General features: G+C 36.5%; 2 protein-coding genes across 2 annotated transcripts in view; one reads left to right on the top strand and one right to left on the bottom strand.

The window, feature by feature from the left end:
• The window catches only part of LOC131907830 (transcriptional regulator ovo-like), a 38,820-nt gene extending 16,236 nt beyond the window's left edge, over window positions 1-22,584 (bottom strand). Inside the window, exons 1-6 of the mRNA XM_059258910.1 lie at window positions 22,527-22,584; window positions 9,668-9,735; window positions 5,247-5,340; window positions 3,238-3,266; window positions 3,073-3,145; window positions 1,336-1,406 (exon numbers count right to left, since the gene is read on the bottom strand). Of these exons, the coding sequence (XP_059114893.1) occupies window positions 1,336-1,406; window positions 3,073-3,145; window positions 3,238-3,266; window positions 5,247-5,340; window positions 9,668-9,715 (315 nt within the window). The 5' untranslated portion in view covers window positions 9,716-9,735; window positions 22,527-22,584. The remainder of the gene's footprint in view (window positions 1-1,335; window positions 1,407-3,072; window positions 3,146-3,237; window positions 3,267-5,246; window positions 5,341-9,667; window positions 9,736-22,526) is intronic.
• Window positions 22,585-26,829: 4,245 nt separating this feature from the next.
• Window positions 26,830-27,418, top strand: LOC131908411 (translation machinery-associated protein 7-like). The gene has a single exon (XM_059259460.1). It carries the CDS (start codon window positions 27,021-27,023, stop codon window positions 27,213-27,215), a length of 195 nt encoding a protein of 64 aa, XP_059115443.1. The 5' UTR covers window positions 26,830-27,020; the 3' UTR covers window positions 27,216-27,418.
• Window positions 27,419-27,782: the final 364 nt, after the last annotated feature.

Genomic DNA, 27,782 nt, shown 5'->3' with positions numbered 1-27,782 from the left:
TATTTTATTCAAGCGTGTCACAAAGCCTCCTCTGCTATACCCACTGTCTCGCTACCTGTCACTTCTCAGCTATTCAATAACTAAAAAATAGGTGAAGTCAATGGAAGGAAGACATTCTAGATTCTGTCTCTGCTTAAATGATAAGAACTGGTGGGAAACTAAGGGAATGAAGATGACGTTAGGGAGACCTCAAGCACAAATCATTCTCCTCCCACAGGATACGTAGTCTGTCAGTTTTCTGCAAGCACAGTGCCAAAGACCTGGATTGTGTATGGGTATTAGAACAAGATCTAGAAGCATTTGGCTGGTTAAGCTTTCAGGCTTCTAGCAGCACAGTTCCGCTGAGAGCCATTCAGATATGAGGACACAGAGGCTTCCAGTCTGAGGAAACAAGATCAAGATTAGCTGAGAAGTTGGCCAGGTGAGGTTAGCTGTGGCTTGTTCTGTCTCTCTGATCTTCCAGTGTTCAGCTTAACCAGCCAAATGCTTCTAGTTTCTGGTCTTCATGCCTTATATACCTTTTTGCTTTCTACCACCACTTCCTTGGATTAAAGGCTCGCTTTCTGGGATTAAAGGCGTGAGTCACCATGCTTGGCTGTATCCTTGAACACATGATTTTCTGCCTCTGGAATGCTAGGATTAAAGGTGTGAGTGCCACCATTTTCTAGCCTTTGTATCTAGTGGCTGTTCTGTCTCTGACCCCAGACAAGTTTATTAGGATGCACAATATTTTGGGGAACACAATACTACCACATTTCTATGTTACTTAAACTTGACAAAAATGTATTGCTTGATAAATACGGTTTAGAAACTATGTAACTATTTGAAGACAATGCAGATAGCTATCTAAGTATATGTACCACAAATTCTTTGCTGTTATACGTGTCCACATACCTCTTAGTCATGCTGTATAAGTCCAATGCTAATAAATTTTAAATTGGAAGTAAAATAAAAAAAAAAAGAACAAGATCTAGCATAAAGTGACTGGAACATAACAATAGGAGGATCAAGGCAATAATAATAGTGTTCCTATTTCGAGTGCTTAGTAATAAAAATACACTATTCTCTTAGATTTTATAATGAAAGAATAAGGGAGGAAGCATATGGTACAGAAATGGTAATATTTCCAAGAGAAAATTCAAGTATGTGCTAATTCAAGGAAAGTTCAAAAGTTTCAACTATTTAAATGCTTAAAAATCAAAATGTGAGCTTTAAAGTATTCTGTCTAAATGCATGTTTAGAGGAAGATTTAACTTAACCTGCACCAATTTAAATTTACGAAGCTGTTTACAAAGCAAATATTAAGGCAGAAATTCAAAATTAAGGTTTACATACATATGATTGGATACTTTCATTGTCTTCAAGATATTCCTGAAAATCCTGGGTTTTCATTTTCAAATCTGCCTCTATTGAAATAAGTAAATATTTATATAATTCAAGTAAACTAAAAGTAACATTTCTAATGTATGAATGAGTCTTTACAACAATATAAATATTAAGATTTAGTTATTATGAAAATTAAATTTTGTTTTATCATTTTTAAGTTAAAGTATATTCTTACAAAGGATATTTACTTATGTTAAAAATAGGAGGAAATTACCATGGGCAGACAAGAAAAACATGGGGAGATTCTCACAGGACAATTGGAACAATGTATTTATATATGTGTATGAAACCAACATCATGAGGGACACTACTTTATATGATGCTCAAGAAAATCACGTGAATGAATCATAATTTTGAGATGGATCCTTTGGAAAACATCATTCATATAATGACATCTTATATACACCATTTAGAAGTATACCTATGATAAGTTCATGTTCACTTCTGAAACTGAGATAGATCTCCTAAATGTGACCATGAATATGAGTGGCACAAAGAAAAAAAAGAAGTTATTTAGAAGATAAATATATATAAATATAGTGTAACCTTGAACTCATGGACTGTTTAAAGTATATTTCCTGCAAAACAATTAGTGAAAAGCATAGAAAAAGACCAGTTGAAGGAGTGTAAATACAAATTGGGATTCCTTAGTGACAACATGCTGTCACTACACTTAGGAAACAGGCTGTGGTGGAACTCCATAAATTAAGGGTTTTTTTATTATTTACTTTGACATTTTCATTTGCACCTATGAATGTTGTTGGGATTCACTTAAATTTTTTTCAAGAACTGGTGATTCATTTTTGAAACAGCATCATCAAGAAATAATACAATGAAGTTTAGTTCATTTGTAAAAAGCGTAAATTTCATGTGACAAACCCTAGAGAAGATGTAAAATTCTCTCTAGTAGATAAGTATTCAAAGTGACAAAATTAGGATTAACCATAAACTTGAAAAGAAAACTGTCAGACAAAAATCAAATAAACAAACACAGGTTGTGGATTTGGTGATACTTGTAAATATTATCAAGAGAACTTGGATGTGTGTGTAGTATAGGTTTCCTTCTGTCATTTGGGGAAACATGGTTCATCATATAGTGTCATGTGAAGTTTTACTTCATAGCAGGTACAATGACTGATTATGGACAATGAATTTGGTAGACCACAAATTAGAATATAAACCACATGCAGTTAACCCACAGACTGCTTTTCCATGTAGAATTAAAGGCAAAATGTACTTAAATCTACACATTTTTTTGTACATAAAGCAGGCTCACTCAAAATTCCTGATTGGGAAGGAAGTTCTTGCCTCAGCCTCTCAGTTAATTTAATGTACAGATATGGGCCACCACACTTTAATTCTACAGCAAACCTTTTCTACCTCTTCAAAACTTGTGACTTTCCTTGATAAGCTCAGTAAAGTTAGACCATCAAACTTCCAAAAGGAAGACAAGTGTACTGACCTAATGCTAAAAATAACTTAATTATACCTAACATTTTAAAAGATGCATATATTTTTAAGCTAAAAAAGTTACTTTGAAATTATGATGTCAAGATGATCTTCTAATCATTTACAACAAATCTTTCCACGCGGTTTTAGAAACAAAGTTTTAGGGATTATAAAACAGTGGGTATCTCCCATGTTTGAAAGTCGTTGCTCCAAAGAATACACTATTGCAGAATTTACCTGCTGAGAATTCTTGTCCATAAGTCACTGATGATACTTCTACTGACTTAGACTCTCTCAAGTCAGTGGGAGCCTGGATGGGTTTTAAAAATATGTAGTTAATTACTTTCCTAAATGTCATACCTTACGAACTTAATAGTCCAGGATAGAAAATAAAATTATTACCTTCCATTCAGGATGTTTCTTTTGAAATCCTAAAATGATAAATCAATTATATATAAATATGCCTAAATCTGTCATAATTTCATGTAGAAGTAGGCTTAAAATTATGACTATCAGAATGGAATTTGAGATTAGTTAAGAAAAGTTGGTGTTGGGGTGGATTTTTCACTCAAGTTATGTGTTAGTCTTTCTATAGCTCAAATATAGTAAACAGACTCTTGAAGAAAACAAGAGTATATATTTAATCAAATTTTTTCAAAGTATGATTATGATCCCAATAAATAAACACAACTAAGATCAAAAGTCACATGTACCAAAGTGAAGTCTATAATTAAAGAGATGGAACTCATCTCTGAGTACAGATTGACATCAGGTACTTGGAGAGTGTTCCAACTTCCCAAGCTGATAGTAGAATGCTACACCAAATGTCTTGAAATAAACACTTGGGGGACAATCACACCAACAGACTAATAACAGCTTCAGTGTTTTCACATTATATTGTAACTTGGCAAGATTAAGGCACTGACAAAAATTTACAATGAAAGACATGATTCATCTTTCACTAAACAATTTGACTGAACTGATCAGCTTGGACATTCACATAGCCAATAAAGAATAAAATATTCTGGTGTACATAAATGAGCTCAATAATGTGAGGAATACATTTCCTTTGTCTCTAATTTATAAATGTGAACTTTTAGTTAGCAATTCTCAAAAGGTATGTGGTACCTAGAAACTACAAAATAAATTTACAATACTGAAATAAGATCATCAAAATTAAACATAATCTGAGATTTTACAAATACTAAAATTTAGAAAATACTATCTCCTACCTTTGGATTCAGGGTCACATTTAATGAACATGCAGGTTTGATACGCAGCACCTGAGGCTCTAAGGCTTTTGGGTTTGATTGTAGTGCCACCAACATCTTCATCACTTGAAGTCTTATAAATGCAGACCTCAAGGGTGCTGGATTACCAACTAAAATTTGACCATGGTCCCTAATCAGCTGTTCATGAAACTTAGATATGCCCTACTCAGATTGGAGCTTCCATGAACATTACGTATGTGAAATTTTACTTCACAGTATTTAGCACATAGTTTTCCTTTCAATGATCAAAATATAAATTGCCTACGAAGTCAGGGCCACCATATAGACCTGTTACCAACTGATCACTTTCATGGGCACTTATTGTTCCTCCCTGACATTCACATTTTGGCCTTTATGATAAACAGGGAAAGAACAACCCCATACATAACTTCAAATTTTGACATGTATTGCTGACACAGATATTTACAGCTACCAACTAAACATTGTAAATTTCCTTAATCATTCATGTGTTTCCACAGGTGATGAAGATAAGAATTATAGCATCCTTCCTTCTACTTTTTGGTCATGTTTCCACAGTACTAACTCATGGAATACATCTCCTGAATGTCTAAGACTTCATTTTCCTAAAGAAGTTATCAGCCATGAATTAATACAACTAACCCAGTCCCTTCCTTTTTATCTGCCACTTTGCTCTTCATTCTCCATCTGCTTTCAAAATCATTATTCCTTGAAAACTCTTAAGGCAAACAATACTTTACCATCTTCTTATAATACAGCTCAAACCTTGACACTGCAAGTTAATATGTTATTGAACGTTCTTGAGATATATTCTTTTTTTTCCTTTTTTTTTTTTTTTTTTTTTGGTTTTTCGAGACAGGGTTTCTCTGTGTAGCTTTGCGCCCTCTTGGAACTCACTTTGTAGCCCAGGCTGGCCTCGAACTCAGAGATCCACCTGCCTCTGCCACCCAAGTGCTGGGATTAAAGGTGTGCACCACCACTGCCCAGCTTGAGATATATTCTTATTATGGTTTAATGGGTCTTACTTCTTATTATAATCTAGTGCATCTTATTTCTTCTACATTTTCTAATAGGTAACTAATTTAGCTAGTAAATATCTTTTTTGCTCTGATTTCAATAAATATTCTTTGAAGTGATTTACTGGTGACATATAATTCTTACCTTTCCCTTCTTTATTTAGAATATTCATAGGTCTTGGACTTAGTCTTGTTGATAAGTGAGGATTACACCTTGGCTTAATATGTTTAACAGTATCCTAATAAAGCAAATATCAATAGTGACAACCATGAATTTTCATTCACTCTGGAATAAAATAAGTGAACTTCTTATAATAGCAAGTACCCTATGGATCAGAGATGGCTTAGTGGTTAAGAGCATTTTCTGTTCTTGTAGAGGACCAGAGTTTTGGGGCAGTACACAACCACCTCTACCTCCAGTTATAGTGAGATTCAATGGATCTGGCCTCTGCGGACACTCACATGCATGTACACATTCTCACATACAGAAACACACACACACACACACACACACACACACACACACACACCTAAAAGTATAGAGTTTTAAAATAATAAAGCAGGTATTCTTGATATTAAAAAACATGATTACAAAATATTTTAAATTTATGAATTAATTATAAGACATATGCTTTCTAGAACAAAATTATATTTAATGTCATTGATAATAGACCATTTAACACACCACGAAAAGCTGGTGTTCATGTATTAGCAGCCATAACATTAGGCACTATGTATATCTTAACAAGGTTTAACATCACATACATATACCATTATTTTTTTATTCCATGATTGAGAATAACAAAAAATTTATATTTGAACATATCAGCTTAGCTAGATTATCTACACTACTAAATATTACAATGAAAAATTTTAGCTATACAGAGTGGTATTATGTCATTTACAGAAAGATTAATGAGGCTGTAGATAATTACTTAGCAAATTAAGTAAGACTGAGAAATACAAATATCATATACTTACTCTGATTTTGGATTTTTATATGAATAATCATACATAATCCTACCTATGTATAGGATATGAAAATATAAGTGAGACACTTGTTTAATAAAAATAAAAAGGACTCTGTAGATGTAACCAACCGTCTTATTAAATAAGAAACACAGAGCCGATTCAGAGAAGAAAGCCAAGAGGTCAGAACTAAGAGCCTTACCCTTCCTGCTTCAGCTATCCTGCTTCAGCCAAGAGAGCTCTCCGAAAAAGAGGCCTACTTCCTGTGTGTATGTCTTTAAATAGTCTAGATGTTCTGCCTTCTCATTGGTTGTAAACTAAACACGTGACTGCCTTGTCATTGCCTGTATGTACCGCCCTCCAGGTCCTTAAAGGCGTGCGCCACCACCGCCACGCACTTGCTATGGCTCTATAACTCTGACCCCCAGGCAACTTTATTTATTAACATACAATTAAAATCACATTTCAGTACAAGTAAAATACCACCACATTTCCCCTTTTCTATTTTAATAAAAAGGAAAAAAAAGAAAAAGGTTATAACTAACAAAAGAAAAATTATATACAAAAGTACAATAATTATATACAATATATACAAATAATAAATGTCTAAACAATGTCTAGTCCATTTGTATTTGACAAATTCAGAGATGATAATTTCATTATCCTATTTTGTTAAGTCCAAAATGTATCTAATTCATTTTCTATCCTAATTAATCTTCAACTAACTAACCTTCAACTATAACTAACTAATCTTTAACTCCCTCAGAGACCCAAGAAGGAAATAATATTAGCTAACAAAAATAAAAACAGAAAGTGCATGTAAGCAACTTCCAAAAAATTTGTGAGTTGACAGAAACAGCCAACTGCCTGGACAGTCATCTGAGGTTTCTCCGCAATGCTGGGGCATCATCTTTAGCCTATATAGGCTTAGCATATCTGACAGACTCATTTGTGAAGTAGGATGTACACAAGGTCAACAGTTCAACCTCACATTGGGTGAGAGCAGTCCATGCACCAGAAACATCTGAATTCCATTAATGTCATGTCATGATTCAGGATTTTAAATTCTGGAAAATGTTGATGGTTTTTTTTAGTTCAGCTCTCCATTCTTCTTGGCTGTGTACATATGGCTTCATCTCAGCATCCCGTTCTTCTTCACATCTCTCTATCAAATGCCAGTCTACTATTGAGAGGCGTGAGCTTAGTTATTCTTTAAGAATAACTGTTTCAGCTGCTGTTCCATAGCATATCAGAAGCCATCGGCCCATTGCCTGTTCAGCTGCCTTTGAAGAAAAGGGCACTGTACCTTTTCCGAGTTGCGAAGGCCACGTCAGGGATGGTGTCATATTGTCCTGGCCTCAGAAGATGCCTTTTGATAAAGCCATAACCATGCTTGTTTAGGCAAGAATCAGTAGTCCTTTGTTTCATGTCCTGTCTGTCCATTTTGTCATCAGTTGATTCGAGGATACTTTGTTGTCCAGTGGCTAACTTTTGCCACAATGAAAGCTAACTCCATACGCAGTTTTTTCAATGCCCATATTTTCTCTGAAGTAGATTGGTACTGCCAGGAGCCGACATGTCTCATAATCATAACAAAAAAGAAAAATTTTCTAAGTTATTAAAATATTTTAAATGCCATATTCTGTAGATCTCTGAAGGGTTTGAAGATGACCTATCTAAAATATATCTGCTCAATTTTTAAAACATATCTAATATGACTATAAGTTCTATTGTAATGTCTAATTATTAACTATTATTTCTTTATATCCTAATGGTAATAATAACATTCAAGGATCAGAAAATTGCATTGTTAAATGAACGATATAAGTATAATTAGAAATATACATATAGCATTTTCTATTAATATCAATTTCAATATATATAATTTGTATATAATATAAAACAATCCAATCTAATGTAAAGTATTTAAAACATACAATTAAAATCACATTTCAGTACAAGTAAAATACCACCACAGGACTCAAAGAATGGCAGAGGGAAAGGACAGGATGTATGTAGCACAAGAAATAAGTTCACCATCCATTATCCATTTGCATGATTTCTTTTAGAAAAATGAAGTTTAAAATATTATGCAGGCAGAAAACCCAGAACACATTCATTTTTCACATGGATTTAAAATATCATCACAATATAAATATTCTCATTATTTAAAAATTAAAAAAATTTCTCAATATTAAATTAATTTCATTTGAACAATTTGTGATGCGCTATTCCCTAAGTAATTCTGAGAATGCTCTCTATTACTAGCTGTTTTTACATTTTTAACGACACACACTAAAACAGACGCATAGCATGTCATCGGAATACCAGGAGAATCAAGAAGTTGCCTTGTTTGATTTAAAATGCTAAATACTTCTAGTATAATATTCACAGAAAACAAAGTGGAGAATGAAATGACAAAATAATAAGGAAAGTATTATGGGTTTTGTTTACATCATAGCATAGAAATTTCAGAATACAGAAAAAATTTAATGTAAAAATATTCATAAGTGAATCAGGAAAACGTGTCATGGAGAATGTCTGAATTGAGTTCAGTGCTTATTTGCTCATTTTTCTCTCCTCAAAACAGTAAGATCACACAAGGATTATTAATAAGCTGAGTTTTATGATTCCCCCTACCTAGAAGTCTAGTGGTTTAGATGATAAACAGATAGGATTTTTCCCCATCGTTACTCACCATGTCACTGATCTGTCTCTAAGGCTGACTCCTTGTTCACATGGTAACTTCAAAGTCACATTTAGAAATGGTTCCCTTGAATACCGAGTTGCACTACTACTCACATTCCCACTGTAATAGACAGCTTCCTTAGTGTGCGACAGTGTTGCCCCTCAGTGTTCGTTGTCTGCTTGCTTGGTCGTTTTGTTAAATTGCAGCCCACAGCTCATTTGCTGTGCCCACTGTCTTACCACCCGTCACTTTGCAGATGGTAAAACAGTCACAATCGAGAAAGGAAAGAAAATCCGGGTGCAATTTCTGTCTCTGCTTTACCGACAAGAACTGGCGAAATACTATTCAATATCAAAGTAATGAAATTGTCACTGGGGATACCTCAAACACAAATCACTCTATTTCCACAAGATAGTCTACCAATTTCCTGAAAATACAAACTCAAATAGTATCAGATACCTACATCATGCATGTGCGTTAAGACAAGACCTAACTTACTCTTACGTTAGCTAACTTTCTTGGATAGCACTTTGCTTGTATTGGCTGGTTTACTTCAGTGTACCAAAAAAGGTGTTAATAATGTTGTTGTTTGGAGTATAGCAAGAGAGGTCAGTGCAATATTGTTCACATTTTCCAGTGCTTGTCTCATATTTTTTATGGAAGAAGAATATAACTCCTTATAAAATACTAACAAAAAAATTACTAACAGTTTCCAGAGTAATTTTAAGCATGAGCTAATATATAGTCAAGAAAAATCCAAAGCTTCTAACTAGTTAAATGTTTTAAAATTAAATTTTTGTTTTGTACTACTCATTCTAAATGTGGTAAGAAGATTTAATTTAGAGTGTGGTACAAAAGAAATATTAAAGTATAAAACAAAGCAGAAATTCAAATTTAACATTACGTACAGATGATTGAGTAATTTCACTGCCATCAAGATTTTTCAGATTTTCCATCTTCAACTGTAAATCTGTTTCTGTTAAAATAAATATTTATTTATATAAGTCAAATAAAGTAGAAATAACATTTCTAAAGTAGGAATCTTGAATAGAGAAAAAAGTTTAGAAAGTAGGTTGGGATTGAATACATGAGAAAAAAACAAATGTTTTAAAAGTGGTTATTATGGCCGGGTGGTGGTGGCGCATGCCTTTAATCCCAGCACTCGGGAGGCAGAGCCAGGCGGATCTCTGTGAGTTCGAGGCTAGCTTGGACTACAGAGTGAGTTCCAGGAAAGGCGCAAAGCTACACAGAGAAACCCTGTCTCGAAAAACAAAAAACAAAAACAAAAACAAAAACAAAGTGGTTATTATGATAATTAAATGTTTGTTTTCTCAGTTTAAGCTTCATCTAAGATTATTTATCAATGGGTATTTGCTGATATACAAAATACAGTTACAGAGAAATTCAGGATATGATTTATATTATAAAGGGTTCCATGTTCACATATAGACATATGTCAAATTCACCTACATATCTATGCACCCAACATAAATGAATGCATCTTTTAAAATGTGATTTTGTACCTTTCTAACAGTAACTTTCTCCAGAAGAAAAGCTGTCTTTACTTAGTTCAACTTCTGTGAACTGTTTACACTTCACCGGATACTACAATTTGTACATGATGATTTCTTGTGCTCTTTTGAAATACAGAGTTTTCTCTGACTACTCAATGTAACATAACATGTCTTCCTTGATTATGTTCCTCTTTCCCCAGAAAAACATGTGTTGCTTTCAACAATCTATCTACGGAGCTCTCCTCCATTTCCTCACAACTAGAAGGGTAAAATATTCAGTTATAGGTTAACCATTTTATTACCAGACTGAACAGAATCATTTTTACATCTTTGTGTAAACTGTCTTCAATTCAGTACTCTTAGAATTCAATTACTGATTATGTTTTAGGTTTCGGATCCTGAATTTGATGGGTATAAGAAGACCTGACATGGAAGGTTTTTTTTTGAGAAAAATCGATGTTTTCACTAGTAATGTGAGAATTTATGAAGCGCAGTAGAAGCAGAAGTAAAAAGTACAGTATTAAGACTGACAGATAAATGTTAAATGGGAAGAAAATAGAATATAGAAGACAATAAGGTAGAATGGAGAGTAAGGAAATGATGTCATACAATACGAGAAAAAAGTCTAGAATGCTGGAATGCCAAGGCCATCAAGTGTGAACACTGAGATACTAGCACTTCCACTTTTATTGCTCCAGTAGTCACACTACCTAAGGTGGGAATCAGCTTATAGTCCAATAGCAGATGGGTGGATAAAGAAAATGTGAGACCAGTCAACAAGCAGGTGAGTGAACTGCCTGTCAGCTGGATAGCCACCATCCCCTGGATCCTGGGCCCTAAGACCCACTCCACAGCCCAACCCCTCCCACCCATCACTCTCCTCACGGCCAGCACTTCTCCACAGCTCGAGCAAACTCCATAAGAGCAAGTATAGTCCACACCAGTCAGAAGAACAGCAACGTCCCCCAACCCCCCAGGCTCCATATTCTGGTCTACAACTTCAGAAGACTTAATCTTTACTGGAGGCCAACCTGGATCTAGGGACTCAAGACCCCCGAACCCAAGTGGAGACACCCTACTGGACCTGAAGACTTGCCAGTCATCAGAAGTCTTGGCCACTTAGGCCAGATCAGAGAGGAAACAGAAAACAAAGGAATAAAACACCCATCCAACAAAGACAAACATGGGAATCAACACCTAGGCCTATAATCATCCCAAGCACAGATGTCTAAATGCCAGTGTAAGAACACAATAACACAAAGAGCAATATGGCACCACCAAAACACAGCAATCCTACACCAGCAAGACCCGAACATTCCAACACAGCTGAATCACAAAAAAAAAGACCTTAAAAATAACTTTATGAAGATGATAGAGGCCTTTAAAGAGGAAATGAAAAATTCCCTTAAAGAAATCGAGGAAAAGACAAACAAAAAAATAGAAACCGGGCCTGGAGAGATGGCTCAGAGGTTAAGAGAAATGACTGCTCTTCCAGAGGTCCTGAGTTCAATTCCCAGCAACCACATGTGGCTCACAACCATCTGTAACGAGATCTGATGCCCTCTTCTGGCCTGCAGTCATACAGGCTGTATACATAATAAATAAATAAATCTTTTAAAAAAAAATGGAAACCAATAAATCCTTTAAAGAATGCCAAGAAAGACAGGGGGGAAAAAACAATCAAACAGGTGAAGGAAATGGTTCAAGACCTGAAAGTGGAAATAGAAACAATATAATAAAGAAAACACAAACTGAGGGAATTCTGGAAATGGAAAAACTGGGTAAGCAAACAGGAACTAACTACAGATGTGAGCATCACCAACAGAATACAAGCAATGGAAGACAGAATCTCGGGCATTAAAGATACCATAGAGGAAACAGATTCATCGGTTAAAGAAAATTTTAAGTCTAAAAAAATCCTAACATAAAACATCCAGGAAATTGGGGACATTATAAAAAGACCAAACCTAAGAATAACAAGAATAGAAGAAGGAGAAGAAGCCTAGCTCAAGGGCTCAGAAAATATATTCAAAAAAATCACAGAACCTAAGGAGGACATGCCTATAAAGGTACAAGAAGCCTACAGAACATCAAATAGACTGGATCAGAAAAAAAAAAGTCTCCTCACCTCATAATAACTAAAACACTAAACATACAGAATAAAGAAAGAATATTAAAAGCTGCAAAGGGAAAACGTCAAGTGCCATATAAAGGCAGACTTATCATAATTATACCCTACTTCTCAGTGGAGTCTCTTAAGCCAGAAGGGCCTGGACTGATGGCTTACAGATACCAAGAGACCACAAATGTCAGCCCAGACTACTATATCCAGCAAAACTTTCAATCATCTTACGTGGAGAAAACAGTATATTTCATGAAAGTCAAATTTAAACAATACCAATCCACAAGTCCAGTGCTACAGAAAGTACTAGAAGGAAAACTCCAACCTAAGAAAGTTAGCTACACCCATGAAAACACAGGAAATAGATAATCTCACACCAGCAAAACCCAAAGAAGGGAAACACACACACACACACACACACTACCACCACCACCAGCAGCCACCACCATCATCAACAACAACAACAGAAACAACAAAAAATAACATGAATTAACAAACATTGGTTGTTAGTATCCCTCACTATCAATGAACTCAATTTACCAATGAAAACACAGACTAACAGAATGAATACGAAAACAGTATCCATCCTACTGCTGCACATAAGAAACACATATCAAAACCAAAGACAGACATTACCTCAGAATAAAGGGTTGGAAAAAGATTTTTCCAATCAAACAGACCTAAGAAGCAAGCTGGTGTAGCTATCCTAATAACTAACAAAATAGACTTGAACCAAAATTTTAAAAAAGCAATGAAAAAAGACATTTCACATTCATGAAAGGAAAAGACCATCAAGATGATGTGTCAATTCTGAACATCTATGCCCCAAATATAAGAGCACCCACATTTATAAAAGAAACATTACTAAAACTTAAATCACACATAAAACCTCACACAATAATAGTGAGAGACTTCAACACCCCACTCCCACCAATGGACAAGTCTTCCAGACAGAAACCAAACAAAGAAATAACAGAACTAACAGATGTTATGACTCAAATGATATTTAATAGACATCTACAGAACATTTCACCCAAACACAAAAGAATATACCTTCTTCTCAGTACTTCATGGAACCTTCTCCAAAATGACCACATACTCAGTCACAAAGCAAGTCTCAACAGATACAAAAAAAATTGGAATGACCCCCTGTATCTTATCACAGCACCATGGACTAAAGTTGGAATTGAACAACAACACAAACTATAGAAAGCCTACAAATACATGGAAACTGAACAACTCTCAACTGAATGGGTCCAGGAAGAAATAAAAAAAACCTAAAGATTTCATATAATTCAATGAAAATGAATGTACAACACACCTAAACTTATGGGACACAATGAAAGCAGTGCTAAGAGGAAAATTCATAGTAAAAGAGCCTCCATAAAGAATTTCGAGAAATCTCATACTAGCAACTTAACAGCACACCTGAAAGTTCTAGAACAAAAAGAAACATATGGACACAAGAGGAGTAGCAGGAAATAATCAAACTGAGGGCTGAATCAATAAAGTAAAAACAAAAAGAACAATACAAAGAATCAATGAAACAAAGAGCTGGTTCTTTGAGAAAATCAACAAGATAGATAAACCCTTATCCAAACTAATTAAAAGACAGAGAAAGACTATCCAAATTAGCAGAATCAGAAATGAAATGTAGGACATAACAGTACTCTACAAAATTAGAAAATTTAAAAGAAATGGAAATTTTTCTTGATAAATAACCACATACCGAAACTAAATCAAGACCAGATAAACAATTTTAAAAGACCTATAACCCCTAAGGAAATAGAACATTCATTAAAATCTCCCAACCATAAACAGCCCAGGGCCAGATGGTTTCAGGGCAGAATTCTACCAGACTTTCAAAGAAGAGTTAATACCAATACTCCTCAAATTATTCCACAAAATAGAAATGGAAGGACCATAACAAATCCTTTTTATGAGGCCACAGTCAGCCTGATACCCAAACCACAGAAACACTCAACAAAGAAAGAGAATTTCAGACAAATTTCCCTCATGAACATTGATGCAAAGTATTCACAAGTAGAATCCAAGATAACATCAAAAATATCATCCATCATGATCACATAGGCTTCATCCCAGAGATGCAGACATGGTTCAACATATGAAAATCTGTCAATATAATCCATCATATAGACAAAATGAAAGAAAAAACAAACCACATGATCATCTCACTAGATGCCGAAAAAGCCTTTGACAGAATCCAACCTCATCTCATGATGAAAGAATTGGAGGGATCAAGGATACAAGGAACACACCTAAACATAATAAAAGCAATATCACCAAGCCTATAGCCAACATCAACTTAAATGGAGAGAAACTCAAAGCAATTCCACTAAAATCAGGAACAAGACAAGGCTGTCAACTCTTCCTTTACCTAGTCAATATAGTACTCGAGGTTCTGGCTAGAGCAATAAGACAATAAAAGGAGATCAAGGGGATAGAAATTGGAAAGGGAGAAGTACTGCTTTTTACAGATGATATGATAGCATAGGTAAGCATCTCCAAAAACTATACTAGGGAACTCTTATAGCTAATAAACATCTTCAGTTATGTGAATGGATACAAGATAAACACACATACACACACACACACACAAATAAATAAATAAATAAACAAACAGTAGCCCTCTTATATACAAATGATAAACAGGCTGAGAAAGAAACTCTTCACAATAGCCACAAATAATATAAAATATCTTGTGGTAACTCTAACCAATCAAGTGAAAGATCTGCATGACAAGACCTTAATCTTTTACCTCTGGGCTTTTACCTTTCTCTATTTCTGTAAACCTTTCTTTTCTTTCCATTGCTGGTTGTGTAGCTGGGTGGCTGGCCCCTTGCATTCTCCTCCTTCTCTCGCTCCTTCTTCTCTTTTTTTTTCCACACAGATTTTTCCTTCTAATTATTCTCTCTGCCTGCTAGCCCGGCCTATTCTTTCTCCTGCCTAACTATTGGCTGTTCAGTTCTTTATTAGATCATCAGGTGTTTTAGACAGGCAAAGTAACACAGCTTCACAGAGTTAAACAAATGCAACATAAAAGAATGCAACCATCTTTGTATTGTTAAGCAAATGTTCCAGAGCATGAACAAATATAACACACCTTAAAATAATATTCTACAACAATACTTGACTTCATATGAAAAAAAAACCCAAGATAGCTAAAATAACCCTGTACAAGAAAAGCACTTGAGTTTATATCACCATCCCTGATTTCAAGTGCTACTTCAGAGTTATAGTAATAAAACCAGCATGGTACTGGCATAAAAACAGATAGGTGGATCAATGGAATTGAATAGGGACCCAGATGTAAAACCACATACCTACGCATACCTGGTTTTTGATAAAGAAGCCAAAAGTATACCATAGGAAAATAAAAGAAAGCATTTTGAACAAATGGTGCTAACATAACTGAATGCCAGCATGTAGAATAATGCATATATATGTATGTATGTATGTATGTATATACATATCAACCTGCACAAAACTCAAGTCCAAGTGAATCAAAGACCTCAACATAAAACCAGATACACTGAACCTGACAGAAGAGAAAGTGAGAAATAGCCTTGAATGCATTGGCACAGGAAACAACTTCCTGAATATAACACCAGTAGCACAGACATTAAGATTGACAATTAATAAATGGGACCTCCTGAAACTGAAAAGCTTCTATAAGGCAAAGGATATTGTCAATAGGACAAAACAGCAGCCTACAGAATAGGAAAAGATCCTCACGAACCCCACATTTGACAGAGGGCTGATTTCCAAAATATATAAAGAACTCAAGAAACTAGACATCAAAATACTAAATAATCCAAATTTAAAAGTGGGGTATAGATCAAAACAGAGAATTCTCAATGGAAGAATCCCAAATGGCTGAGATACACTTAAAGAAATGTTAAACATACTTAGCCACCAGGGAAATGCAAGTCAAAATGACTATGAGATTCCTGTCAGATTGGCTAAGACAAAATACACAAATGACAGCCTATGCTGGAGAGGATGTGGAACAAGGGGAACACTCCTGTACTGATGGTGGGAGTGCAAACTTGTTCAGCCACTTTGGAATTCAATGTGGCAATTCCTTAGAAAATTAAAAACAATGACATCATGAAATTTGCAAGTAAATGGATGGAAATAGAAACTATGATCCTGAGTGAGCTAACCCAGACCCAGAAACACAAACATAGATTGCACTCACTTATGAGTAGATATTAGCGATAAAGGATAACAATGCTACAATTCACAGACTCAGAGAGGCTAGGTAATAAGAAGGGCCCAAGGGAGAATGCGTGGATATCCTGGGGAAGGGGAAACAGAAGAGATCTCATGGGTGGACTGGGGGTGCATGGAGATGGGAACATGAGTGATTGGGGTGGGGGAGAGTACTGAAGGAGATGACTGGAATGGGGGTGCATTCCAGGCTCAGATAGAAACCTGGTGCCAAAGAAACTTCTAGGAATCTACAAGGATGACCACAGCTAAGACTCTGAGCAACGGTGGATGAATACCCTGAACAGACCATCTCCTGTGACCAGGTGGACTTCCAGTGAAGGGATTGGGACTCTAGCACAGCCACACAACCTTTGACCTACATTCTGCCCTGCCTATTGGAAATGTGGGGTTCAGGACGGGGGACAGGGCACGATAAATACAATGAAAAGACCTGGAATGGAAAATCATCATAACTGATTTGGGGAATGAGTAAGGATATTTGGAAAGCATTTTGATGGGTTTTCTCTTTGCATATTGTGCTTAGAGTCTTTCTAGATCTCAAATATAGGATACTGGTTGCTAAAACAAAAGGCCTAATATGTAATTGAATGAAAAATTGCAAAGCATGATCATAATCCAAATAAAAATAACTAAACTAAATACAAAAGTCATACACACCACTATGAACTTTGTAATTAAAGTAAGAGAACCTATCTCGGAGTGAGTGCAGGTTGAAACCAGCTACCCGTAGTGGAATTCCAACCATACAAACTGAAGTCGAGTGCCGTCTTATATAAACACTGCAGAGACATTCACACCAATGTACTCTCAAAGTTTCCATATTGAATTGTAATTCCGCAAACATGAGGCACTGACAAAATACAGTGAAAGGAATAAGTCACTTCTCCACAAAATAAAATGCGGATTGAACTGATCAGCAAAGATATCCACTCATAGAATAATAAGGATTACTTTGTATACAAACATGCTTAAAACTGTGAGGAATGCACTCCTTTTTACTTTCTAGATTACATGTGAATTTTGTAGTAAGAAATATTCAGAATCAAGGAAATCTAAATACAAAATAAATGTCATTTATAGCTGAAATAAAATCACAATAGCTTGAGTTTTCACAAGTACTAAAAATTAGAAACCATCCTCTCCTACCTTGGGGCACAGGGCCACATCTAATGAAAGCATGCTTCCGTTATTCTACAACTGAATGCTAAGTAGCATTTAATTTGCTTAAACCACCAGACATATCCCCATCACCTGAACATGACTTATACATGTAGAGGTCCAGGGCTGTTAAATCAGAGATTAAATTTTAACCAAAGTCCTCAGTAGACTGTCCATGAATATTTGAGAAGCTTTAGTTCAATTACTGTCTCTATTCACATTCCGTTACACAGAATTTTACTTTGTAGTGTCAAACACAGGGTTCTTTCAGTGTTCCAGGATGCACAGCTTAAGGAGCCTGAGGCAGTGATCGCCACCTAGACTGATCATCTGCTGATCATTTCCTAATCATGTACTGCTTCTGCCTGTCATTGATATTTTGGCCTGTGTCACAGAATCAGAGAAGTAGAAAAACCTGCATTGGACATTCCGTATATTTTTTATAAAAAAAAAAATTATTTATTTTACATACCAACCACAGATCCCCCTCTTCCCCTACCTCAGTCTTCTCCCCCAATCCACCCCCCATTCCCTCCTCTAACAAGGCCAGGCCTCCCATGGGGAGTCAGCAGAGCCTGGTACATTCAACCAAGGCAGGTCCAAGCCCCTCCCCCTGCATCAAGGCTGTGCATGGTGTCCAATCATAGGTAGTGGGCTCCAGAAGGCCAGCTCATGCACCAGGGATGGATCCTGATCCTACTGCCAAGGGGCCTCTTAAGCATGTCAAGGTACACAACTGTCTCACGTATGCAGAGGGCCTAGTTGAGGAGGGTGGCAACAGCAGGTAGGGGATGGGGGATGAGAATATGAGGGAACAGGGTGGTCAAGCTGGAACAGGAACTGAGTGGGAGAACAATGAAAGAGATACCATGCTGGGCGGTGGTGGCGCACGCCTTTAATCCCAGCACTCGGGAGGCAGAGCCAGGCGGATCTCTGTGAGTTCGAGGCCAGCCTGGGCTACCAAGTGAGTTCCAGGAAAGGCGCAAAGCTACACAGAGAAACCTTGTCTCGAAAAACCAAAAAAAAAAAAAAAAAAAAAAAAAAAAAAAAAAAAAAAAAAGAAAGAGATACCATAATAGAGGGAGACATCATGGGGATAAAGAGAAACCAGGTGCTAGGGAAGTTCCCAGGAATCCACAGGCATTCCATATATGTTATGGGTGACACAGATGTTTATTATTATCTACTGTACATTAAAAGAAGTTCCATTATGACCCAATTCTTCAGTCTTTCACACTTTTCCACAAGTGATAAAGACATAAAGTACAGCACCCCTTTCTTTTTCCTCTCAGTCATATTTCCATACCACTAGTTCATATTTCCCCATAAGTCTAACTTCTCACCTCATTTCCTAAAGACATTCTTTTTATACCCTTTACAATATACATTACCCCAGATCCCTTCCTCTACACCTATTCTATCCACCATTTCCTATCTTCTTTACAAATTCTTACTGCTTGAAATTCCTCAGATAAACAAAATTGAAATATACTTATAATTCCTATCTCTTTTGTAAAAATTAAGTTACTCTAAATTGCATGTTTTTGTGCATGTCCTTATGGGGGTATGTTTATTACTGAGCACAGGTGCTTACAGAAGCAGAGCAGTTGGATCCTCCTGGAGCTGAATTATGGGTGGTTGTTTTCCTCCTGATTTGGGTGCTGGGAACTGAACTCAGGTCCTTCGGAAAAATAGTATGTACTCTTAAGCATTGAGTTAAGCTCTATAATTCAGCTCTTGGCATGCCCAATTTAAAATACTACTAAAGCTTCATGATACTTACAAATTATTCCAATCTAATGCTTCTTATTTCTTACTGCATACTTATTTTTATAGACAACTTTTAGCTAGTAAAATACATGCTGGCCCTGATTTTAATAATTCCTTAAATTGGCATACTGATGACATAATCCTTACCTTTCCCTCCATTTAGAATATTTGTGGGGGTTGGAGTTAATCCTAATGATAACTGAGAAATATATCTTGGTTGAATACGTGTAGAGGTATCCTGATAAAACAAATATTAACATAGATCTATCAATTTTCAATCGCTTTTGAATATTTAAGCTTTTTTTATTTTAAAAGAAGGTATTCTAGGGCTAGAGAGATGCTCAGTTGTTAAGCAGGTAGCCTGCTCTTGCTGAGAGCCTGTGTTTGGGTCCCAGCATCCACCTCAGGTGGCTCATAACCATCTATAACTCCATTATCAGTTTGCTGACTCCTCAGGCCTCTCTGGGTTCCTGCACAGAAATGCACATACCCACACAGACCTGAGACATAGTCATACATATACTTAAATAGAAAAAGGTAGTCCTTTAAAAAAAGTAAAAGCAAGTATTGTTGATATGAAAATAAATAATTTCAAAATTTTTTTAAATAGGAATTCATTATCACATGTATGCTTCCTAGATGAAATATATATTTAACATCATTGAAAACTAACAATATAAACCCACAATGGAATGTAAGTGGGCATGTAAGAACATTAAGTGATATGCATATTAGACAGGATTTAACTTTGGAACACATAGAATATCATTTTTGCAAATTTCCTATTAATGAGATGTTTAAAAATAGATTTGAGCATAATAATTTCACTGAAATTATAATAAATACTACAGAATAAAGTATTTACAATCCTTACAGTAAAAAAAAAAATTTCCCCCGTTTTGTCTTATTTACAGTGTTCTTTGCCTTACGGAAGCTTTTCAGTTTCTGGAGGTCCCATTTATTGAGTGTTGTTCTCAATGTCTGTACTACTGGTGTTATCTTTAGGAAGTGGTCTCCTGTGCCAATGTGTTCAGGGCTACCTCCCACCTTCTCTTCTATCATGTTCAGTGTACCTGGATTTATGTTGAAGTCTTTGATTCACTTGGGCTTGAGTTTTGTGCATGGTGATATATATGGATCTAGTTGCAATTTTCTAAATGTTGGCATCCAGTTATGTGAGCACCATTTGTTGAAGATGCTTTTTTTTTCCACTGTACAGTTTTGGCTTCTTTGTCAAAAAATCGTGAACATCGATGCAAAAATACTCAATAAAATACTGGCAAACTGAATCCAAGAACACATAAAAAAAATCATCCACCATCATCAAGTAGGATTTTTTCATTTTTGTTTGGTTTCATTAGGCACGTGCCTCCAGGCTTCTGCCTTGAGTTCCTGCCTTGGCTTCCCTCAAAGGACTGTGACCCAAGGTATAAGCCCAATAAACCCTTTCTTCAAGCTGCTTTTGGTCATGTATCACAGCAATAAGAATGTAACTAAGACAAAACTTTTTGCAATTTCTTCTCTCTAGCCAACTTGAAACCTATCCTTCCCTCATCCCTGACTCTTATTCCAGTCACTTCTCTATGTAACTTTACTTCATCTGCATATTGATTCATCTATAATTATAGATTTCTCTATAATCTAACAGTATCTTTTTTTTTTCCATATCCACCTTCTTGTCTTTCTCTTCCTCCCCCTCCATTTATAGTGATGATGCTTGAATTCAGGGTCTTGTACATTCTGGGTAAATGTTGTACCACTGAGCTATATTTCTATCACTTGATTTCTTGAGACATGGTCTTAGCATATTGTTCAGAGTGGTCTTGGACTCATTATATAACCTGGACTGGCCTCAAACTAACCATTGGCTTGCCTCAGTCACCAAACCCACATCTGACAGAAGACTAGTCTCCAAAATATATAAAGAACTCAAGAAACTAGACATCAAAATACCAAATAATCCAATTTAAAAATGGGGTACAGATCTAAACAGAGACTCAACAGAAGAATCTCAAATGGCTGAAAGACATTTAAGGAATTGCTCAACATCCTTAGTCATCAGGGAAATGCAAATCAAAATGACTCTGAGATACCACCTTACATCTGTCAGAATGGCTAAGATCAAAAACACTGACAACCTGTGTTGGAGAGGATTAGGAGTAAGGGGAACACTTCTCCACTTCTGGTGGGAGTTGCAAACTGTACAGCCACTCTGGAAATCAGAATGGCAGTTTCTCCAAAAATTGAGAATCAGTCTACCTCAAGATCCAGCTATGTCAATCTTGGACATATACCCAAAAGATGCTCAATCATACCACAAGGACACTTGCTCAACACATGCATAGCAGCATTATTTGTAATAGCCAGAACCTGGGAACAACCTAGATGCCCCTCAACTGAAGATTGCATAAAGAAAATGTGGTACATTTACACAATTAAGTATTACTCAGCTGTAAAAAAAAAAAAAAAAAAAAAAAAAAAAAAAAAAAAAAAAAAAAAAACAATGACGTCATGAATTTGCAGGCAAATGGATAGAACTAGAAAAAATCATCCTGAGTGAGGTAACCCAAACCCAGAAAGGCACACACAGTATGTACTCATAAGTGGATACTAGATATAAAGCAAAGGATAACCAGACCACAATCCACAGCTCCAGGGAAGCTAGGTAACAAGGAGGACTCTAATAGGGATGCATTTCCTGGAAAGAGGAAAGAGATGAGATATTCTGGGTAAACTGGGAGTGGAGGTGGGCGATAAAGGGGAGGGCATGGGTGATAAGAACATGAGGGAATGGGATGCTTGAGTTGCGGGAGGGATGGAGTGGGAGAGCAATGAAAGAGATATCTAGATAGAGGGCAGCATTATGGAGCTAGGGATAAACCTGATGCTAGGGAAATTCCCAAGGATGACCCTAGCTAAGAACCCAAGCAATAGTGGAGAAAGTACCTGAACTGGCCTTCCCCTGTAATCAGATTGGTGAGGACCCTAACTGTCATCATAGAACCTTCATCCAGTAACTGATGGGAGCAGATGCAGAGACCCACATCCAAGCACCAGGCCCAGCTGAAGAGAGGGAAGATGGATTGTAGGAGCAAGGGGGATCAAGATCATGATGGGGAACCTCACAGAGACAGATGACCCAGTCTTGTGGGAGTACATGGACACTAGACCAACAGCTGGGAAGCCTGCATGGGACCAACAAGATCTTTGCATGTGGGCAACAGTTTATAGCCTGGTCTGTTTGTGGGACCCCTGGCAGTGGGACCAGTATCTATCTCTGGTGCATGAGCTGGCTTTTTGAAGCCCATTCCATATGGTGAGATGTCTTTCTCAGCCTTGATGGAGGAGGTGGGTGTGTGGGAGGGGGGTTGGTCCTACCTCAACTGAATGTGCCAGGCCTTGTTGACTCCCCTTGGGAGGCCTTACCTTTTCTGAGGAGTTGATGAGGGTGGGTTGGGGGAGGTGGAGGAGGTGGGAGAAGGGTATGGAGGGGGAACTGTGGTTGGTATGTAAAATGAATAAAAAATTATTTAAAAAATGAAAACACTCAAAAAATAAAAAAAAAAATTTTTAATTTTCAGTAAAAAAAAAGAAAAATATGTTATCTATAGAACTGTAGGTAACCAAGTTTAAAAACTAAATCAAGTCTCAGAAAGCCACAGGTCATGGATTTTCTCTCATTTTTATTCCTTGATTCTTTGGTGGGAGGGTGTAAATTAATGCTTTTTTTTTTTTTTTTTTTTGTTTTTTGAGACAGGGTTTCTCTGTGTAGCTTTGCACCTTTTCCTGGAACTCACTTGGTAGCCCAGGCTGGCCTTGAACTCACAGAGGCCTGGCTCTGCCTCCCGAGTGCTGGGATTAAAGGCATGCGCCACCACCGCCCCACAAATTAATGCTTTTAATTAGAAAATTGCAAGCTGTTGCTATTTAATTTTTTTATTCTTTTTTTAAAATTCTACTGTATATTTTTTTCTAACTTCATGAGAGTGCTGCATCCGAATCACTCCAGCTCTTCCTTCTCCATCCTAGGTCCAAATCACATTTGCATATAGGACATGAAAGTAAAAAAGGACTTTGTCTTTGGGAAAAGGGGGAGCTAGAAAGAGATCTGAGAGAAAGGATGAGGTCATGGGGCATGAGGGATGTGTTCAACGTGCACAGTTGGATGAATTTCTTGTAAAGAGAAATTTAAAGTTTTAAAGGGAGAAAAGCCAGGAAGAGTCTCATTTTACTTACAGATTTAAGAGATTTTCATGCAAAATTAACATTCTAACTACTAAAATATTGGAAAATGGTATTTTACACAATACCAAATTCATGCCATTTAGATAATTTGTGGTCTATGCCATTTTCAGTATATTATGAGAATTTTTTCAAATGTATTAATTTTACATATTTTAAGGATGCATACCAAAACATTCTTCATGGAATATCAGCAGAATAAATCAGATGTTTAGTTAGGTTTAAAGTGCAAAATATTTTCCACAAAATAGTAGCTAAGAATAAAACTAATTGAATGAAATAATAGAATAAGAATAACTTGTGTTGATTTGGTTTACATAATAACATAGGAATTATGTTATATAAGTCTTGCCCCTCTAAATACAAAAATAAGCACAAGTCATAATAGGAAGGGAAACAGAAGATGTTTTTGTGTGTCTGAATTTTTCCAGATGTTTTCTCTGACATTTTCCTCTCCTAACATTATAAGGGTAGGAGCAGAAGCAAAGAGCCACAGCCAGACACTAGGTGGAGCTTGGGGAATCCTGTGGAAGAGGAGGAAGGATTGTAGGACCCACAGGGGTCAAGGACACCACAAGAAATCGGGCCACAGAATCAACTAAGCAAGACTCATAGGGACTCACAGAAATTGAAGCGGCAATCATGGAGCCTGTATGGGTCTGACCTATGTCTTTTACATATACGTTATGGTTGTGTAGCTTGGTGTTCTTGTGGGACTCCTAACTGTGAGCGGGGACCTGACTGAATCTTTTGCTTGCTTTGGGGACCGGTGTCCTCCTACTGGGTTGCCTAGTCCAGCCTTGATATGATGGTCTGTGCCTGGTCCAGCCTTGATATGATGGTATGTGCCTTGTCTTATTGTAACTTGGTTACAATATTGTAACTTGGTTTTTGTCCCTGGGAGTCCTGCCCTTTTCTGAAGGGAAAGGAAGGAGGACCAGATATGGAAGAGAGGGAAGGTGGGGGAGAAATTGGAAGAGGGGAGGGAGGGGAAACTGCAGTCAGGATGAAATACATGAGAGAAGAATAAAGGGGAAAAAAAGAAAAAAAAAACAATAATAAAACTGTTATGGCTTTGTTATCTGAATTCCTGTTGACTTGTCCATGTTGGGTTATCAAGACTAAGATGACTAGCAGATACAGGGTTCCCTCCTCTTTACTCATGATGCCATTGCCTTTCTCGTGTTTTTGACCTTCAGAAAGAGTTTACCTAGAGTTTCATGTTTAATCTCCATTAAAGAAAACTTCTGCCAATGTTCGATGATGCCACTGGGCCAGTTTTCTTTGTGTGCAGAATGAAAACCTGTTTTCTGGTTGTTCAGCTATTGTGTTAAAAGTCAGCACAGTGGCTCATCCGCTGTGCCCACTGACTCACTGTATGTCACTTTGCAGCTTTTCAATAACTGGAAAAAACAGTCAAAGTCAAGGAAAGAAAGAAAACACAGCTGTGATGTCAGTCTTTATTTTGATAAGTATTCATAAAAAACTATTCAGTATCAAAGAAACGAAAATGGCCTTGGAATACATCAAGCACAAATCACTCCATATGGGCAGAATCTGAGAATTTCTACAAAACACATATTCAAATAGTCCCAAACATCTATGCCATATGCATGCATTACAAGACCTAATATAGTCTAATGTTAATTAAATTCTTTGGATAGTACTTTCATGATATTGGCTGGTTTCCTTCAGCTAGAGTTTAACCATTTAATGGTTTTTATATGGCTTGGTGCAAGTGTACCATGTTGCTAATCAGTTTTTATCATCCTTCCTCAGATTTTTGTCTTTACGTTCCTTACTCAGGGTTAACTGCACACATCCTTAGCTCCCATCTCTTTATGAATATGTTCTGCAGATGCAATTAACTCACAGCAGTAAAATGCCATTTCCATCCAAAAAAAAAAAAAGAACCCTGTGAAATATATATATGAAAGCCCTCCTGACAACAAATAAAACCAAATGCATTTTTTGAATAAGAGTCCTCTGGCCAGCTGATGCTGGAACAAAAGTAATACAAGTTACTTTCAGTGTTGACTCCAACATTTCCCCAAATTTTATTTAGGAAATGTGTGGAGAAATACCATAATTCTATAGAACACCTTAAATCAAGGAAAGTTTAAGGCTCATATTTCAACTTTGGAGTGATGTTGAATTTATTTTTGTGTAATCCTAATGTTAACTTATAAAATAGTTTTTTTATATTGACTAAAATGATTATTCATACAGCTAAGAAAGGAGGCAGGATCACGGGACAAAAGAAGAGATAAATTCTCTGTTTCTGTGGGAGAAGTCAATAGACAACACCTGAAGGCTTAATTAAACATATCCTCAGAGCCCCAGGCTCTCATTTCTGAGAAAAGATTAGCCCTAAGCCAACAAAAACACAATTATAAGGACACTATTTAAAAACACTAGTTAAGTATCATCCTGCAACTTATTCATACATGTAATGAAAAGATGATTATTCAATGAGAACTTCAGTCGATAAATCGGAGAAAACTGAATTTGTCTGTGAGTACTTTATGATGCATAGACATTACATTGGGTTAATGTGGTTCTAATTAGACCAGTGGAGACCTGTGGTGTGGAGAGTGCTCCTAAGTGTCAAGTGAATTTACATTTCATCTTTGATCCAGGCAATTCTTTGTTCTGTTTCTTTAACACAATAAGCCAGTTTGTCTCAAAGCTCATTGAGCTTTTTATAGAAAAAGTGAGTTTTAAGACTATTTGTAATATGACAATGAAAAGATCAGTACACTGTCAGTGTTTCCAAGTACTTGGTGATAACAAACACAATGTCTCCTACGTTTTACATGGAAGTAGAATGTAAGAATAAAAGTAGACATGATAACAATTTTTAATTAATAAAAATTTCCAAAGAAACTATGTATGAACAAATATAGATTTATTTTTTATTTTTTATTATTTATTTATTATTTATTTATTTATTTATTTATTTATTTATTTGGTTGGTTGGTTGGTTGGTTGGTTGGTTTTGGTTTTTTCGAGACAGAGCTTCTCCGTGTAGTTTTAGTGCCTGTTCTGGATCTCACTCTGAGGAGCAGGCTGGCCTTGAAATCACAGAGATCCGCCTGGCTCTGCCTCCCGAGTGCTGGGATTAAAGGCGTGTGCCAGCACCGCCGGGCGACAAATACAGATTTTAAGAATATTCGGAAGGGGCTGTCTGTAGGCACCATGTCGGGCCGTGAAGGTGGCAAAAAGAAGCCCCTGAAACAGCCCAAGAAGCAGGCCAAGGAGATGGACGAGGAAGATAAGGCTTTCAAGCAGAAACAGAAAGAGGAGCAGAAGAAACTCGTGGAGCTAAAAGCCAAGGTCGTGGGCAAGGGACCCCTGGCCACAGGTGGAATTAAGAAATCTGGGAAAGAGTAAGCTGTTCCTCATATCTGAGATGATGGTGGCCCTCTTCCATTCCTATTTAAACATCTGGATTCCCTGCCATAACATCTTTGCCACCTACAGCTAGAATGAAGAGTTACCCTGGAGCCCGTTAAACATCTGGATTACCAACTATAACATCTTTGCCACCTATAGTCAGAATGAAGTGTTATCCTGGAGCCCGTTGTACATTGTAATAAACTTTTGTAAAAAAAATTATAATAATAAATAATACAATGGCTCATTGTCTCTAGTGTTCAGCAATTCCTACCTCAGCTGTGAATTTAAAGTAAACTCAGTCCGAAATCCTACCAGAGCTGTTTCATCTTTGTTATACTCTGAATTCTGTATCACTTTGAATTAATTAAACCAACTCATTAAAAGGCAAAAAAAAAAGAATATTCAAAGACTCTATCTACTTAAATATTTTAAAATTAAATTTTAAGCTATAGGGGTTGAGGATTTATCTCAGTGGTAGAGCACTTGCCTAAGCAAGCGCAAGGCCCTGGGTTGGGTCCTCAGCTCCAGGGAAAAAAAAAAAGTAAAGCATTTGCCTCACAA

The sequence above is a fragment of the Peromyscus eremicus genome, chromosome 4, assembly GCF_949786415.1.
Source record: "Peromyscus eremicus chromosome 4, PerEre_H2_v1, whole genome shotgun sequence".
Classification (NCBI taxonomy): Eukaryota; Metazoa; Chordata; class Mammalia; order Rodentia; family Cricetidae; genus Peromyscus; species Peromyscus eremicus.
This window is presented reverse-complemented; position numbering and strand designations above follow the sequence as displayed.